Raw genomic sequence first — 18,016 nt, forward strand, 5'->3', positions numbered from 1 at the left:
GAACTTTGAAATGCCTGTCAGATATAAAATTTGAAATAAACTTTGGCAAATTACCACGTATACCGATACCATGAAGATCGTTCAGGATTCCATATTGCCCAGCTGTGTCGTGCGCCTTTTCAAGGTCAAAGAATACGGCAACAAAATGTTCTTTCTTGGCAAAAGCTTCTCGTATAAATGTTTCTAGTCTAACTAAGTGGTCAACCGTTCCCCTGCGGTTTCTAAAACCGCTTTGCGAAGGACTTTAAATTTTGTTTGACTCCAAGAACCAAACTAATCTAGCATTTATCATACGTTCTAGAGTTTTACAAATGCAGCTCGTCAATGAAATAGGACGATAGTTATTGGCATCAGTAGCATCCTTCGCGGACTTTGGAAGGGGTATAATAGTAGATTCCTTCCAAGACTCGGGAACTTTGCCATAAGAATAGACTTGGTTAAATATAGTTAAAAGACATTTTAGTGAAGAGTCTGGTAATGGTTTTAGATATATGGAATTTCATCAGCTGGTCCAGCTGACGAGTCCTTTGATTTCTCAAGGGACTCGAGGAATTCTGGTATCTCGAAAGGCCTATTGTAACTTTCAGTGTTGGAGGATTTAAAATTAAGACGTCTCTTTTCTTTTTCTTTTTTGAATTTTTGAATTTTGTTTGAATGATTTTTGACGAATGAATTTTTAGCAAAATGTTTGGCAAAGGCGTCAGCTATTTCGGATTATTTTTGTTAATGAGGTGGGATTTTACCGATCATTTTCAAAACTTTCTTCGAAGATGTATTGAAATTAATTTTTTAGACGTACTCTTTCCAAGTACTTTTCTTGTCGGATTTGATAGAACTTTGAGCTTTTGCTCTTCAAATTTTAAAATTGTTATAGTTTGAGATGGCTGGCGAAGCCAAGTACCGCCTCAGAGCTGCATTTCTACTAGTTCTATTGATAAATGAATCATTTGAGAAAAGGAACTTTGTAGGTTTTGGCACAGATTTTGGTATGGTTTTTGTAGCGATAGAAGTGAGCGCTTCTATGAAAATTATAATAGCATCATCAAAGTTCAAAATATTATCCTCGATGAGCTCCTCTGCGCACAAGTTTTTAAATTGTACCAAGTCGGCCTTATGTAGATTCCAACAAGGAATAGGCTCTTCAAGTTTTGGTGACCCTGTGTTTTTATGTTCCATTGTATGATTGTGTTGGTCATGGTGCTCCCTGAGGATAGTTTGTCGGACAAGTAGGTTGTTTGGTGACGTTAAATGTGCTGTCACCAAACTCGCTGTCGTCCGAAAGAACATCATAGATGCTCCGACCAAGGATACGGTCATCTGATCCCTTACCGGGTTTGTTGTATAGTGCAAGGAGCCTCACTAGCTTTACCTTGGTGATTTTTGTCTGGCGTTGTTCCTGCGGTGGTGTATTTGCTGGTCGCTTGGCGTTATCAGGAAGCGTTTTAACGTCAATAGACGTTGAAGATAATGCACGTCTATGACAAGCGCCGGTAACTTTGTTCTTATGCTTGGTGTTTTTTGTACTTTTTTGTTGTGTAAGTCCTGGAGACGCCGGTGGAATTGCCAGCAGGTGGTTTTGTCTGTTGTTTGTATTGTGGTTTTGGAGGTTGGTTCTGTGTTCTGTGGTTCTTTGCAGCCCTTAGCATCAGCCATGTCTGGGACAACATTGCCCCAGTTAGGCTTATCAACCAAGGAATGGACTGACGCATGTTTGACTGTGACACTGTCAACAGGCGTCTTTGCGCGAGTGATCTGTGCATAAGTTGCCACATTCAGGTCTGAACACTCGACTATCCTCCTAGCTTCGGGAAAGAGACACTTCTGGTATATTTGTAATATCTCCCTCTCCCGATTCCAGGTAGGACAGGTACGAGCAGACGCAGCATGGTCACCCCCGCAATTGACGCAGTGACGGTCGACAATGTCACATTCGTCTCTTCACGGCCACAGTACTGACATACCATCTTACGTCTACAATTGCTCTCATGATGGCCGTACCTCTGGCAGTTACGGCACCTCAAGCGATTTGGTATGTAGACGGTGACAGTATACCGCTGGTAACCAACAGTTACGCTCTGTGGTAACGTTGGTGTAGCGAACGTCAATATGAATGTGTGTGTTGGGACCAAGTTCCCACTCTTTCTGGTCATGATTCTTTTCACGTATGTGACCGGAATGCACTCCTCTTGGAAATATGACAGTATGTCGGCCTCATTGTCATTACGCAAGGCCGGGCACCTGATTACCCCTTTGCTACAATTCAATGACGAGTGTGTTTCTACACACACACTGAGGCCGGCAAAACTGTTGGTTCCAAGGAGGTTCTCCGCTTGTTGCTTGCGGAAAACCTCTATTAGGAGATCACCCGATTCCAAAGGCTTGACAGATTTGACATCGCCAGCAATGCCTTTGATGTCCTTTCGTAATAAAAGAGGCGATAAACCTGCAGTGGTCTTGCCATTCTGTGTAGAGGACATGACCAGAAGCTGTGGGAATGTGTTTGTTGTACCGTTTTTTGTTAAAGAGTTAAGTCTCTTTGGCAACTGTGAACTGTGCAAGGTCACCATTCATTTGAACAATTTTAGTAACCTTTTTCTCCAGAAAGCTGTAGATAATGCCATATCTTTAAACCTCTTTATTAAGAAGTCGCATAAATACTTTGTAACCCTTCATCACAGTAGACTGCCAGCCATATATCGGATCTCTATTAACTTCAGCCCAATTGACCCGTGTGACCTTTGACGAAGGTCAAAATTGATTCAGGTACACTACATATCCAATATTAGACATGTAATCTCTTCAATGTTCTGATATTGCTGATGGTAGATGGAAAAGTTCCTGCCTGACAGATGGAAAGACGAACAGACGCCATGCCACAGGCCTTTACTAATACACAAATAAACATACAACAGAAGCCAAATATATCTAATACATTACTTTATTACGGTTTGGATGACATGAGTGGATGCTATAACTGCTACAGATGGTGGGATGTAATCCAACATTATGCTCTGTGGTGAACAGATGCTCTGATGTGGTAAGTTGGGGTGTACACTTTTACACTGCTGCTTCATTGCATAAGTCATGCTTCTACACAGAATGGGTGGAGTAACTGGTCATATGGTATTTAGGTCACATGACAGAGACAAACTAGGTCACATGACAGAGACAAACTTGTCATGTGACGGTGGCCGACTTGTCATGTGACGGTGAAAAGACCCACCAGTTGGGCGATACCAAACATGATAAGTACCTTTCTGAAGATCAAATTGATTGCATAAAAATTTATTTCCAAATAACCATATCAGAACATTGATTATATTGATTAAATGGCTTACAAATTACATTGTAATGGATCAATCTCCATACATAGATATCCAAATAAATAGTGAGTTTCCACACAAAATGGAAATGGGTTACAAATTATGAGCTAGCAGGAATGTTTCTTCAGATATCCAAATGTACCCTGTATGTATACCCCCTTTCATCTACCTTTTGTTTTACATGTATTTGCAAATTACAAAGAACTTTTCCTGAAAATCTTATCTCAATTCTAGTAAAAAGAGAAAAGAGCCTGCATTATATTGATTATTAATTAATAGTATACTGTGATACCTATTCGTTGCTTATATAAATATGTATACATGAATATATTCAAATGAGATCAAAATCAATTTGACATAGTTTAACATAAATTATGCAATCAATTTGAATTTTGTTTGATATCCATACTAAAATATTTTGACAAAAAGCTATACCTGCTAATTTTTGCACTAAACACAATATTTTTGACTGCTAAATAGAATGAATTGCCGCTGGTAACATAATTACTGAACAGGAGATCATTTACCAGGGTGACTAGTTAAATACAACACATACAGATGTTGGAGTCAGGTAATTAACATTTCATATCAGCTGTTGGCCACATTTACAGCCAATAATATGAACAAAACAAAAATGAGCACAAAAGCACAAGTGTTGCTGACAAAGTTGAAATGACTAATGTGGCGTAAGTAATGTATCAAGATATGAAGGCACAAGCAATATTAAATGGAAAATCCTATTGAATGATTCACATTACCAATACAAACACATTTTCAACCCAATCTTATTTAATATTGCATGTTTAATTTTAGATTTTTAATTACCATTATTATATTCTATTTTTATCTAATTTTGATCCAATTTATTGTAGTAAGGCTATGTTATATCCTAATACTATCAGCAACTGTGCAAACAAATACACGTACATCTCTCCTTATACAACAAAGTGAGCACCCTCGGAAACCCAGTGTCTAAACTCCACTACGCTCCATAGGCTGATTAACGTGGGTAACCGATGATGCAAAGTGTTGACCATTTTATTAAAGTATCATCCAGCCTGCTGTTAACTTCCTTAATCTAACTCTATTTTAATTTTTTTTTTTTTTACATGTACCCTATATTCATTGTTAGGTAGTAATGTTATTACTCCTTGTATATTTCTATAATTCATTCAGTACCTCTAACTAAAAGCACTGCTGATTAATGTTCCTAACCCTAACTAGTACAAAGACTACAGACTTAACATAAGTGAGTACTGCTGCTGAACAGTAGTGCTGATTTAATGCTTAAATCAGTACAGCTGTTTTTCCAAGAGTACTGTTGCTCAAAGTACTGCTGATAAAATGTAGAAGAGTACTACTTCAGGATACTGTTATTAGATGCTAAGCAGTAAAACTACTGCTGTATTAAATTAATCAGTACTAAAGCTTAATAAAGAGTACCATTGATTTAGAAAGACACAGTATCGCTGCTTAAGAAGTACTGCTGATTTATTTTGAATTAGCACTACTGATTAAACCCTACTGTAGTTTTTGTGATAATCATTATTACTCCTTACTCTCTCAACTGACTTTAATGCTTAAGAATACTCTTTTTAGACTATTTTAAGTTAACAATGCTATCTACTCTATGCATTCAAAATTCAAGAAAAAAACATTCAACATTACCAAATATGCTTCAAGCATACAAAGATGGGACTTTGAAGTTAAACACATACACAAACAATCTATTCTTAATGGATTAAACAAAGAGTCAAAATCAAACACTCCAACAGTTAATTACATCCAAATCAGTACATTCACAGTTGGAAATACTAAGCAGTTTCTCTGGAAGCCAAATCATGTAATTTCTTAGTATTTAAACTGGCAATACAATACCCTAGGGTGAATTTACACAAGTATGCAGTACAAAAAAATTCAGAGACATTTCTGGAACAAAAATTTGATAATGCATTTTGCATGTATATATATATGCAAGTCATATTTCATGCTGGGAGTATTATAATTTTGTCTTTTTAAAAAATTACATAAACATAACCATTTCTACATCATTTAAATACAGAATAATATTATCAGATATTTCATGATCAACAGTCGCAGGGTGAGTAAATTTTTGTTTTATCTCGGATAACTATAATCAACATTGGAAACAAATATACAAATATAAATACAAACAGGTGCTGCAGAAAATGCTTGGTTTATATGGTCATATACACATTACAATAAAACAGTGATGATTCCTATGTTTGTCTCCCCAGACACCCGTCCCCTCTCCCTACATGATCTCTTGTCATCTCACTAGACATGTTGAGAGAAAGGTTAATATTTTACAGAAATGAATGTTCATTTAAATGTTGACTGGTCTATAAAATATAGAAATATTAACATTTTATAAAATTTATCCACCATGGCACAAGAAAATGTAACAAATCCTCATCAGGCTGTATAGTCTACCTATAGTAGAACATTTGATATGTAACAGATTTCTCTGTCTTGTCTACAGCTAAGGAAAATTGATTCCTTATAGGATAGGCTTTTATGTGTAGGTTAGCCATATCATTGATAATGGTTTTTTTTCACTGAACAATAAATTAAATGATGACCATTTCATCAAAATATATACCCCTTATATAAGAATAATTAAATAAATCATATAAAACTGAACATTGAAAGATGTTTTGTTTTGTTTTTCTTAAATCATGGAAATTTTTTTTAATTGGCAATTATGGACATTTTATCATTGTAGAAAGAAATACAACAAAAAATTAATTAAATAAATCACAAATGAATGAATAAATATAAATATATTCTAGTTATAAAACAATACAAAGGAAATATATTTACAATGCATGCAGTATAGAAATTAATATCAATTTACTGTTTAGGATGCCTATCTTGTACATAACAATAATACTTTGTCTACAGGATGATAAAAAAACTTCATTTCAAAATGTTTTGGTTTTTTTCTCTTGATTCAGACAATGCACAAATCAAATGCTGAATGGAAAGGGTTTAACATCAATTATGAACTGCTATTTAAGGACAATATTAAATTGCTATAGATGTAATTTAACAATATTGGAACTAAAGTCTCTAACAGACTGAGTCTGACTTAATAACAAACAAACTGTTTCTGTTATTGTATACATGTACCAACATTTTTTTTAAAAGATTATTTCACCCCTTAGATAACAGCAAAACATTCTATAACACAATAAATAGTTTTGAAAATATTTTTAAAACGACATTAAATCAGAGTGTCAAGTGCATCAAGAACAATACATTGTAATACACTTGAGGTGCTGTATGAGAGAGTTACTTTCCTTATGATTATTTAATTTTTGAAACTTGATTAAAGTGTAATGGTAACAAAACTAATACTGTATAAAAGTTTACAGGTTTTATCATGATGTGGTTTTGATAACGTCATCCAACACTCAATATTACTTGAGTATCTGGTATAATTATTCATCCTAGTAGATGTTGCGTTTGTCAAACTTTGAAATCACAAGATCTAACATACCCAACATTTAAACTTCAATCTGTCGGAGGTGAACGCACTCATAACAAAACTTAAATTGTGCATAGATGACAGTTAACAACACCTGTGAATTCCCTTCTGGTATCACACAAGATTCATTCATAACAGATACCCGATCAATTATCCTGTTAAATACTTCTAACCCAATCAATTATCCTGTTAAATACTTCTGACCCAATCAAATATCCAGTTTAATATATGTAACCCGATCAATTATCCTGTACAACACTTTTAACCCAATCAATTATCCTGTTAAATACTTCTAACCCAATCAATTATCCTGTTAAATACTTCTGACCCAATCAAATATCCAGTTAACTACCTGTAACCCAATCAATTATCCTGTTCAATACTTCTAACCCAATCAATTATCATGTTAAATACTTCTTATCCAATCAATTATCATGTTAAATACTTCTAACCCAATCAATTATCCCGTTAGATACTGTTACTATAACATGCATGTACCCTGTTAAATATTTCCGGCCCAATTTTAAATTTTACCATTATACTCTGATGACAGTTATCTTCTCTCTGAGAAAGATTCTAGTGATGGAATATCACATCTTAATTTCAAACTGGTTTTCCATGAATCTCTTCACAATCTATGTACACATCTATCAAAACTGAATCACACTAGATTTGGCATTAGTGGATTAAGGAGGTTGTTTATCCCAGATGTACAAAATCAGCATTATTAAACAGTAAAACATACTAATATTCATACAATATCAACAAACAAAAGGATACACGTCAGTGAACAGTGTATAAATTCAACATGAAATCATCAACCACAATACACAAGTAAAACTAAATGTGTATATAACCAACAGATTATCAACATAATATAAACATATCTCGTAATATAGTGAGTATGATACCTGAATAGATTATGAATCACTTTGACACTGATGTGAGATAGAATATACCAACACAATGAAAAAAGTCAAATAAGTATGATAACTCTTCTTTTTTGTTTGTAATAAACTCAAAATTTCATTAAAATATAACGTCATGTTATCTGATAAATCCTTGTAAAATCCTGAATTGAAGGATGAATTGAATTCTTCTTCCACAAAAATATAAACATCTCCATACACAACAGTATTTTTTGCTTATTCTTTTTTTAGAGAAATAGATATCTTGATATTGTAATTGTCAGTGGTCTATATAAAATCGCCATCAAACGTTTCCAGTGGCTAGGCCATTGACTATCCTTGCCCAGAGATCCTTACGGCACGACTTGGTCCTGCGTAGACTTTGTAGAAACTCTTGAAATTGGACCATACCTCCTGGTGTGAGACAAAAGGCATTTCTGGCACTGCAGATGGTGTTTATGAAATCGTCATACTCAGAAGGGTTGATATGGTGTATACGCTGGTGAGCACATTGGATGAACCTGAAAATATTGAGTGTGATGAAATGATACATATTTAGAGTAAAGTGATACATACTGATACATATTTAAAGTAAAGTGATACAGTAGCCACCATACAGCCGGTTATTTTTGCAGGTCAAAGTTTTTGCAATTTGACTTTAAGGGTACATATGATTCAACTCTTTCTTTATATGTTGTAGACCAAAGGAGAAGGTACGTTAAGACTCGAATATGGCTGCAAAATTAATTCTCCAGTAAAGAACAACATATTTTGCCATATAACAGTTGAATACATTTGCTAACACATTACATCTCGAAAATATCCCGCATGTGCCAATTATGTTTACTATGACGTCATCAACATGCAGTTTCCCGCCATTTTTCACAAAAATCCTTGAAAAATCATACTTTTTGAGTGGTTTTCTCTAAAAATGAATGTGGCCGCCTTCGTGGAGCAGAAAGAGATTTTCACACGTTGTGTATCGTGTATTTACGCATATCCATGCAAAATATAAAGTTGCTCCAAGGTGGCAGCCAAATCCATTTCAAGCCTTTTCTAACCTAAAGATGATGAATTTCTAGCAAAATCTGGCGAGAAGAGGAAAATCATCCATTTGATGACGTCATAAGTGGAGCACATCGTGTACATGGTTATAAAAAGTTATGTTTTGATGAATGGCAAGTATGAGAGTATTTATTGATGTGAAATTGATGTGGATCAGAGTTAATATTTTTCGGCCTGAAAAATTAAGGCCAAATACTGGTCCTTTCATATCTACTCCTTTTGCAATCATTGTTATGTCCCACAAAATTGTGAAATATCATCCCCACAAAAATAAAATGGTATTTTGAACGTGTTCATACATATATGTATGCCCTATAAATGCCCAGAATTTAAAGTATCTGTATTTACTGTTTCTGTCTAGAAACCAACACTGAATCAGACATATCAAGTTTTCTAACATAGCTTCAAAGATAATGTAGATTCACATGAAGGTAAAGAGGATTTGATAAACACTAAAAATGGAGTAGATTTGAATCATTATTAATTATATATTGTTAATTCAATAAATCTACAGAATATTTAGTGTTGATGGGTATATCCCTAACTTCTTTAAATTTTAACAATATAACCTTCTTTTAAAGATGCTCCACCGCCGACAGACAATATATGATACTCATCATTTGAACCGTAATTGAGGTTTAGTTGTGGACTATATATGTGACCAATTGACGCCAAAAAATAATATAAGATCATTTATGTTGTTTTTGGTGCATGCGAAATCAGTACTTCATTCCATATAGGAAATAGTGACATGGAATTTTTCCAGAATGCAATTAATTATTTTTAATATCTTTATCTTGAAGTAAATTGGAAACCTCAAACTTGTAATGGTGTAAAATGAGTAAGTTTCATAACTGAAGAAAAATACCAATTTGTCTGCTCCTGTTTTTGATAGAAAAATTACCATTTGTCAACGATGAAGCATCTTTAACCATTGTATTGCAGGATTTCTAAGTTTATTTCCTTTAAAAGAAAATTTTTCAAAACCAGTCAATCTACTTGTAAATATGATTGAGATCCACTGAGTAGAAGCCTTTACATAGTACTACTTACATTTGAAGACATTTTTGGACCAGAGGGTTGAGTATATTATTTGGTCTCAGATGACCTTGTGGAATAGACGGATTGTTCCTGGCCAAGATGTGAGCACCTTCAACGTAGATGTCATATAAAACAAATGGACTGACCACTGCATTCACTGCACTGGCACAAAACTGTTGGAGATAATTTGTACCTGCAACATAAACACAACATAATGATAATCATAATTATAATATTTAAAGCTATGGAATGTTTTATGACAATATCCATGCTTTGCCATTCAAAATGTTGATAAAAATAGAAATATAGTGTACCCTCACAAGCTCATCACTATCACCTTATTATTATTTGAAATGTAAAATCTTTATCTAAGCCAAAAGGTGCTCTTAATTTGGTCATGATAGGTAATAATAATTGTATATAAGTTAACAGTAGCACGCATGAAAATGTTGTTTTTATTGTGAAATAAAATGATACAAAAAATTCACCAGTTTACAATACACTAAATGCAATCATTATGTTCCAAATGAATGGGAATAATTTAAGTACTAGTGCCACATGATACCCGATAATGTTTTGCAGGACTACTGTTTCTATTGGTGATGGAACATGTCAAAATATGCTATCCGCACTAACATCATTTCAGCAGGAAGATTACAAATAGTTACGTTCCATCACCACTGGAAATACTAGTCAAACACAAATGTGTTCAGGTATCACATGGTACATGAATTATTCCCTTTTAACATGATATGATTGTTAGGTAACAAACAGAACTTACCTAATTTGATAGCTATATTAAGGAGCCATTTGACATCCTCCCCATAGGGTGGGTTGCGGGCATACTTCGCCTGTGGTCGGTCATCATGTACACGCCTTGCTAATGTTTCAAGAGCTAACATACCAACACGGAAGGCAGCCATCAGATAGTTAAACTGGACCTGATTGGTGGTCGTATGTTGACCATTGTGTTGTCCCTGGATGGCAGCAGCAGACTGGGGCGGACTAGGAGACTGAGAGGAGCCATCAGATGCTACCTCTATAGGATGTGAAGGCTGAACAGATCCTGCTGAGGATGTGGGAATCTGCTGGACAGCAGGAGGATGACACTGTGCATGACTAGGGAACACTTGTACAGCAGGAGTGAGGGCCCGGAATGGTGGTGCTGCACTGGCAGGATACATACTGGCAGGAGTTGGTATTCCTTGCATGTTATTGAAGTGAGGCTGATTTTGATATGTGAATGCAGGTACAAAATGATGAAGGTTGGGGTTCTGCATGGGGATAGGCTGATGCGCGGTGTACTGATGTCCGAATGGCTGTATCTGTTGAACATATCCGTAATGTTGAACATACTGGTGGTGATGAGGTAGCTGTGGATGGTGAGGGTTTGCTTGAGGAATGGCATAGGACAGCACAACAGGCTGAGTAGGAATCTGACTATTGACAGCGCGAGGCATCATCTGTGGTGTGTTTGTCAGTGTCACTTGATTACACGAATGTGGAGGGGTGGAGCTGAATGGAATGACTGACAGCGAGGACGGACTCCTCCTGTCGGTAGGCAGTGGAGCCCCGGCCACACTCGCAGCAGTCACAACTGCCGCAGGTGGAACACCAGCGTCATTAGATTCTGATGCAGCATGATTAAGGGGTGCAGTCTCTATAGATGAATGATTATGACTAGACTTTGCAGCCTCTTCTGACAATTCAAACCATTGTCTGGCAACATCAAACAAAACTTCTGGATACACACCACCGCCCTTGGCTGCACTTTCGACGGCCAAACAAGCTCTCTGTAACATCTCCCTGCTCTGCTCCTTACATTGGATCAGGGCCCGCTGGACCTCTGATGGATTCAGAGCCTGTGCATTAGGCAGACAGGACAGAGCTAGTTCTGCTGCTGCCCTGATCATGTTTGGATCACGACCTCTGGAAGCTCTATCAGCCAAGGAAGCAACTTCAGCCGGTGTGAGGTGGCCCTCCCATGTATCTATCAGCATGTTGATGGCTGCACTTCCAATTTCCATAGCTTGTCCTACAACATCGATAAAGATTAATAGTAATGAACATTAAGAAGAACAGCTTTAAGATATAAATAAGATTTTGTTATTTGAACCAGATGCTTCAAAATTCACAACAATCTTTATAAAGAACATTCTGATTTACAATCTAATAAATCATAAAAAAATATGCTTATACGATGTAGCATTTTAGATTTAATAAATCAAATAAATTGCTCAATAGAAGACTCAATATTGTGACTGCTAATTAAAACTCAGGTTTTCCAATATCACAATGTTCAAGAAAGTTCCTGACATGTGTGAAGCATTAAAATTACATCATTTGTTTAAGAAAAATATTAACTTGAATATTAAGATTTACAATCAAGTTCTGAGTACCTGTGATCCAGGACACATGTGAAGAGTAAGTCCGTGACAGCCAGTTAGGAGATACACAGTTGTTGAGACCTAAGGCATACAGGCCGATCTGGAAGGCACAGAGATGGAGGTTTCTGTGGGGACCTGTATGGGTATTGGTATTGCTAGGCTGTGTAAACAACGATGTGGAGCTATTACCACCTGCCTTTGTTAAAACTGTCTTTGACAACTCAAACATAAAATGTGCTGAAGCCTCACTTGGCTGGTTGGGTACTGTTGGCATTATACGAGCCTTCCCTTTGTACCTGAAAATTGATAAATGATAATGAGGTATCATGACAGCATAATAGCTTTTCTACATAGACATTGAACAATTAAAGCAATAGCAAAACCATTTTGACATGAATTTTACATATACATGCAATGAAGCTTTACATTTATTGACAAAAGAAAGCTTGAAACATGTACATGTATTTCCAATTGAAATGCCCATAAATCACCACTCAAGCATTTAAAACAAGACAATCAAATTAGACTGTACGGTCCATTTACCTAGGATTTTTAACATTGGCCATTCCTGGAGTAAGGATTCTAGATTCCATCAGTTGGGATGGCATGAATCTGGCACCTAAAGGACTGGGTGGGCTACAACAGAAATGAATAACATCGTTAGAATTTACAGAATGTTTTCTGGCCAAAATAACAACTCTGGATTTCTATCCAAAATTCTCTTTCAAAAGAAAATCTCTTTCTGTATCAACATTTGAAGATTTTATGAAGTTTAAGTCAAATGACTTATAAACAGCAGTGCTGTCACCTTTCATTTTCTCTGAGTTTGTTCCTGGCGTCCTTGTCCCCTGAGCTACTGGATCCGATAGAATCACTGCTGTCCCCTGAACTGCCACAGTCACTGCCTGGCCCCTGGTGTTTCCACGTACGTCTCACCATAGTGGGAGAGTTGTCACTGGATGTTGTCTCAGGCGCACTACTATCAATACTAGCCATACCTAGGATGAATAATGTAAAAATAATATCAATACTAGCCATACCTAGGATGAATAATGTAATAATAATATCAATACTAGCCATACCTAGGATGAATAATGTAATAATAATATCAATACTAGCCATACCTAGGATGAATAATGTTATAATAATATCAATACCAGTCATACCTATGATGAATAATGTTATAATATCAATACCAGTCATACCTAGGATGAATAATGTTATAATATTAATACCAGTCATACCTAGGATGAATAATGTTATAATAATATCAATACTAGCGATACCTAGGATGAATAATGTAATAAAAATATCAATACCAGCCATACCTAGGATGAATAATGTAATAAAAACATCAATACCAGCCATATCTAGGATGAATAATGTTATAATAATATTAATACCAGTCATACCTAGGATGAATAATGTTATAATAATATCAATACTAGCCATACCTAGGAGAATAATGTAATAATAATATCATTACTAGCCATACCCAAGATGAATAACGTAATAAAAATATCAATACTAGAAATATGTCTGTTACACATTCAGTGCTCGTTAACTACTTCCTAAAATTTTAATTTCCAGTACAATATGAATCTATAAGGCTCCTACTCCAAGATATTTTGCACATTCAAAAATGTAACAAATAATTAATAAATAACCTGCAGATATATACCCACAAGCCTATATGAAATCATCCTCGGAAACAGGTGTATGTATGTAGCACTATCGCTCATTATCCTTGGGACTATTGCAAGATGGTTTACGTTCTTGATGTATTGTAAAATAATTCTTTCCTTTGTCAGAACTTTGTTAATTGCGTTCTTTGTTACATAGAAGTTACTGTTTATTATATTATTGATATTGGTAGGATAGACTTGCTTTGCTGTTCAAAATAGTCATCTGCCAGAACATTGTTCAGTCTCTCACTCTCTGTGCACATGGTGACTTAACTAGGTCATGCTTGAATGCCTTTCTTGGGTACATCAGATCTAGAGCTCAGGCACCCGGACTGATATTGTATAAGGTTTTTTATTCTGTTTCTCCAAGCAAAAAAAAAAAAAAATTATATGTATTATCAAAAGACATAAAATGAGGATGAAATGAAATTCATACCTTGTGAAGGTTTTTTCTTCATACTCATACATCTTAATTTGGCTTCCAGAGCTTTAAGTTCTTCTTCCTCCTCTACTGCAGAACTGTCTGTATCCTTCCCACTACAATCAAATAAAATTGAATGTACCTTGAGAGTTGCTTATCAAATAACATACTGGTTTTGGTATTAAAAACTGTTTCCATTCATACAGCGTTGATGCCTGTTAGATACTGGTCAAACTAAACTCTCTAAGGTGGGAAAAAGCCAGAGACAAGAAATTAATTCCATCTTACCTGTTATACCTAAGAGGGTATGTGAGTTTTGGCCTAGCACCTGATGTAGATGTCACCATTGTGTTGGATACTGTCCTTGCTGAAGCTGCTTGACCACTGGCCTCAGAACTTTGTTGTTGTGGCTGACTAACATTTGAACAGCCGGCCTGTGATGTGGAGGCCTGAGGTACAGACTGACCGGTGGTGGGGGTAGGATGAACGGCTGGGATTGGTGCAGCAGGTGGAGCGGAGGGAGACTTACTACCCAGGTAGTTAACTAGACTAGGAGCTTTGTACAGCTGATGAACTTCCTTGTCCAGCAGCTTATCCATGATCTGAAGAAGAGTTTCATAAAAACTTATTATATATATCAAGATTTGTCAAATGGCAATAATACACATATTTCAGACAAAAGACTTATAGTCTTACAAAACGATATAGATTTCACTGAATAATGTAACTATGAAGATAGATGATATAAACCACCTTAATTTTTAAAATTTATCGACCCATGAATAGCCAGGATCATTTTGAATTTGGTTTCTCCTGCAGTAGCTGGTGACTTTATAACAACAAATATAGAAGATTTGCCGCATGTCAAACAGAGTGACATTCTTTATGTCATGTCATACTAGTATTTTCATTGAAAAAATGTTCAGAAAAGTTTTTACCTTGCTAAGCTTGACCTGATCATCTTTGTAATGGACCAACATTGTGATGGCTAGTTCTCCTCGCTGTCTCCTTGTGCTCTCACACAAAAGTGGGTGATCTGCCTCCGATACATTGGCTTTCATACCTACAATACATTTTCAAATTAAGAAATAGCAAGGGATTCTTAAGACAATAAGAACTTTTTTTCTCAAAAGCAAAATGTTCCTCAGTTCTATGCAAGCTTGATCCTGTGCTTTTATTGTTTGTAAATGTAATATGTAAATGTTATCAATCAGGATATAATACCAATTGGTTTAAACTTTCTGACTTTATTAATGATTAAACTTAAATATGCTTGTAAAACATAATGATGCCCATCTTGGTATGAAATCTAGATGAAATGAAACAAAACAGTTATGGGTGACACCATACCTCAACCACATTCATGGTGGAGGGCATAAAAAGAATGTTTATGTGACCTTACCTAGTGCTGCGACAGCTCCTTCAAACCCAAGCTTCTCATCTCCTGGTGACCTGGCTATACTGATCTGTACCGACCTACTGGGAGGTCTGCTGTTGGTGCTACCTAAAGGGAATACTGAAACATAACCAAGAAATATGATCATCATGGGTCTTCAATCACTGGTTTAAACAATAAATATTAAGCTTTTACCTTCTTCAATCATCGTAGGCATATTTCTGATTTTCATAATCTTCTACCCTATTTCAATCATCTTATACATATTTCTTATTTTCATAAACAATCATCTTACACATATTTCTTTTTTCATAGACAATCATCTTACACATATTTCTTATTTTCATAGACAATTATGGTAGGCTTTCTATGGGAAACACATTACTTTGTTTTAAATTGTTATCTGATTGTATTTATAAATCTACAAACCTGGCAGGCAGAGGGAATCAAATATAAAGCTGGCTAGAGTGAGCGGCAGAAGAGCATCACCACGAGATTTAATAGTTCTGTCACGAAGTTGTTCTGCCTTGTCTCTCAGCACATTCACTTCTGCTGGACCAAGTGGTATCTTCTTCAGCAGATTCAGCAACTCTGTTTCCTGATATGCTAGTTTTACCTACAACAAATGATACATACGATACATGAGCATAATTATCTAGGCAAATGTTGCAAGAGTAGGAAAACATCATTTAGCTTGTACTCTCCATCAACACTTCGCATTTTTTTTAAGTTGATCTAGATTTCATTTCATGAATAGTGCAGACCCTTTTGTTTTGGGTTGTGTAAAGTTTCTTTTGATGTATTTTTGACAGACTTTCATTCAAGAACATGCATAACAATAAGACATTATACAGAAGCAGATTTTAAAGATGAAAGTCATAGACAACTATTATTTTTGTATGGGAATTTTTGACTATGTAACTGATGTATATGGAAGCACATGAAACTGAATCCTGCATTGCTACCCACCTCCAGTGCTTTACAGGAAGCTGGTGGTCTGGGGAGTTCCAGTCCAAACATGCCCACTTTGAAGGCCAGATGGAAACATTCGTGCTCCTCTGCCAACACACTGGACAAGAAGGCAGCCTTGGATAGTGTGGAACTGGCCATCAGACTGATGTTGGTCAGCGCTTTCTTCTTCTTACCTACATAGTACATAACAATGATAATTTATTGTTAGTAATGCATAACTTTGATCTAATTGTTAATATCTGAACATCTATTTGTGGAGAAAGCACTACCCACTTAAGAAATTAAAAGCAAACTACTACAAAATGTCATGATTTGATCAAAATTTGCTATCTACAACCATTTGAACTAAAGTTAATTTATCAATCTGTAATTTATTTTCTGACAAGAAGGCTCCATCCAAAATTTTAGCGACATTGCACTTTAATATAGGCTAGAGAAAACTTTGAACTTTCCTTTTAAACAACTTATTTATTAAGTAAATTGAATCAAGTGTGTGCACAAAATAATACTGCTATATTAGTAAAAAGTTCTTTAAGGGTACTTGGACACTCAAAATTGACCTTGCCTAACCATCATACTTTTTCATATATAGATATTATATACTTTTACTATTATATATTATATATATTATATTGTATACATTTGACTTTATAATACAAACCTTTAATGCTAGGGAGATTTGCTGTTTCAGCTAACAGATCACAAGGATTTGCTAACATTTCCTCAGCAAGTCTCTGGGCTAAGCGACAAGCTTCCTTTGTATGACCATGAGCATGCAGGGCCTCAGCTCTAGCAAAGAGGACCTATAAGGGGAAACATAAAATGTGTTGTTTTACAAATTTGTTACAAAGAATACTTTCTTATACTCTTGTTTAAGAGATTAAACTTAAATTATAATTAGTGACGGCTCTTTTGATTGGCAATAACTATCTAAATTTTCCTCCATGTTTTCAATTTTCATGAAATATATACAGTGGAACTTCCCTAAACCAATCATGGTCGGTGCATAGAATTTCGGCCGGTTTAGAGAGGGTTCGGTTTGGAGAAGTGAACCGAACATTGATCATTACGATCCAGATTTAATTGATCGGAAGTAGTTTTCTACACTATACTGTACTGCCTAAATGCCTAGTGTTTTTTTTATAACCGACCGATATTAATTGTTAATGTGAATGTTATCACAAAAGAGAGAATCATACGTTCAAAAGGAAGGGGTTACAACAATCTTGACTTTTTTACCGATTATAAACGTAGTTAGTTGCCCGAATGTTCTTGGGGATGTTCTCGTCTGCACTAACCTACATACC

The 18,016-nt window shown here is 35.6% G+C and overlaps 1 protein-coding gene across 1 annotated transcript in view; it reads right to left on the bottom strand.

Moving 5' to 3' along the window:
* Positions 1 to 2,922: 2,922 nt before the first annotated feature.
* The window catches only part of LOC138322936 (zinc finger SWIM domain-containing protein 8-like), a 32,065-nt gene continuing 16,971 nt past the window's right edge, over positions 2,923 to 18,016 (bottom strand). Inside the window, exons 10-22 of the mRNA XM_069267186.1 lie at positions 17,371 to 17,512; positions 16,707 to 16,882; positions 16,167 to 16,353; positions 15,744 to 15,857; positions 15,280 to 15,404; positions 14,630 to 14,943; positions 14,357 to 14,457; positions 13,044 to 13,233; positions 12,779 to 12,871; positions 12,248 to 12,531; positions 10,630 to 11,883; positions 9,861 to 10,041; positions 2,923 to 8,263 (exon numbers count right to left, since the gene is read on the bottom strand). Coding sequence (XP_069123287.1) covers positions 8,047 to 8,263; positions 9,861 to 10,041; positions 10,630 to 11,883; positions 12,248 to 12,531; positions 12,779 to 12,871; positions 13,044 to 13,233; positions 14,357 to 14,457; positions 14,630 to 14,943; positions 15,280 to 15,404; positions 15,744 to 15,857; positions 16,167 to 16,353; positions 16,707 to 16,882; positions 17,371 to 17,512 — 3,378 coding nt within the window. The 3' untranslated portion in view covers positions 2,923 to 8,046. The remainder of the gene's footprint in view (positions 8,264 to 9,860; positions 10,042 to 10,629; positions 11,884 to 12,247; positions 12,532 to 12,778; positions 12,872 to 13,043; positions 13,234 to 14,356; positions 14,458 to 14,629; positions 14,944 to 15,279; positions 15,405 to 15,743; positions 15,858 to 16,166; positions 16,354 to 16,706; positions 16,883 to 17,370; positions 17,513 to 18,016) is intronic.

This window comes from Argopecten irradians, chromosome 5, assembly GCF_041381155.1.
Source record: "Argopecten irradians isolate NY chromosome 5, Ai_NY, whole genome shotgun sequence".
NCBI lineage: Eukaryota > Metazoa > Mollusca > Bivalvia > Pectinida > Pectinidae > Argopecten > Argopecten irradians.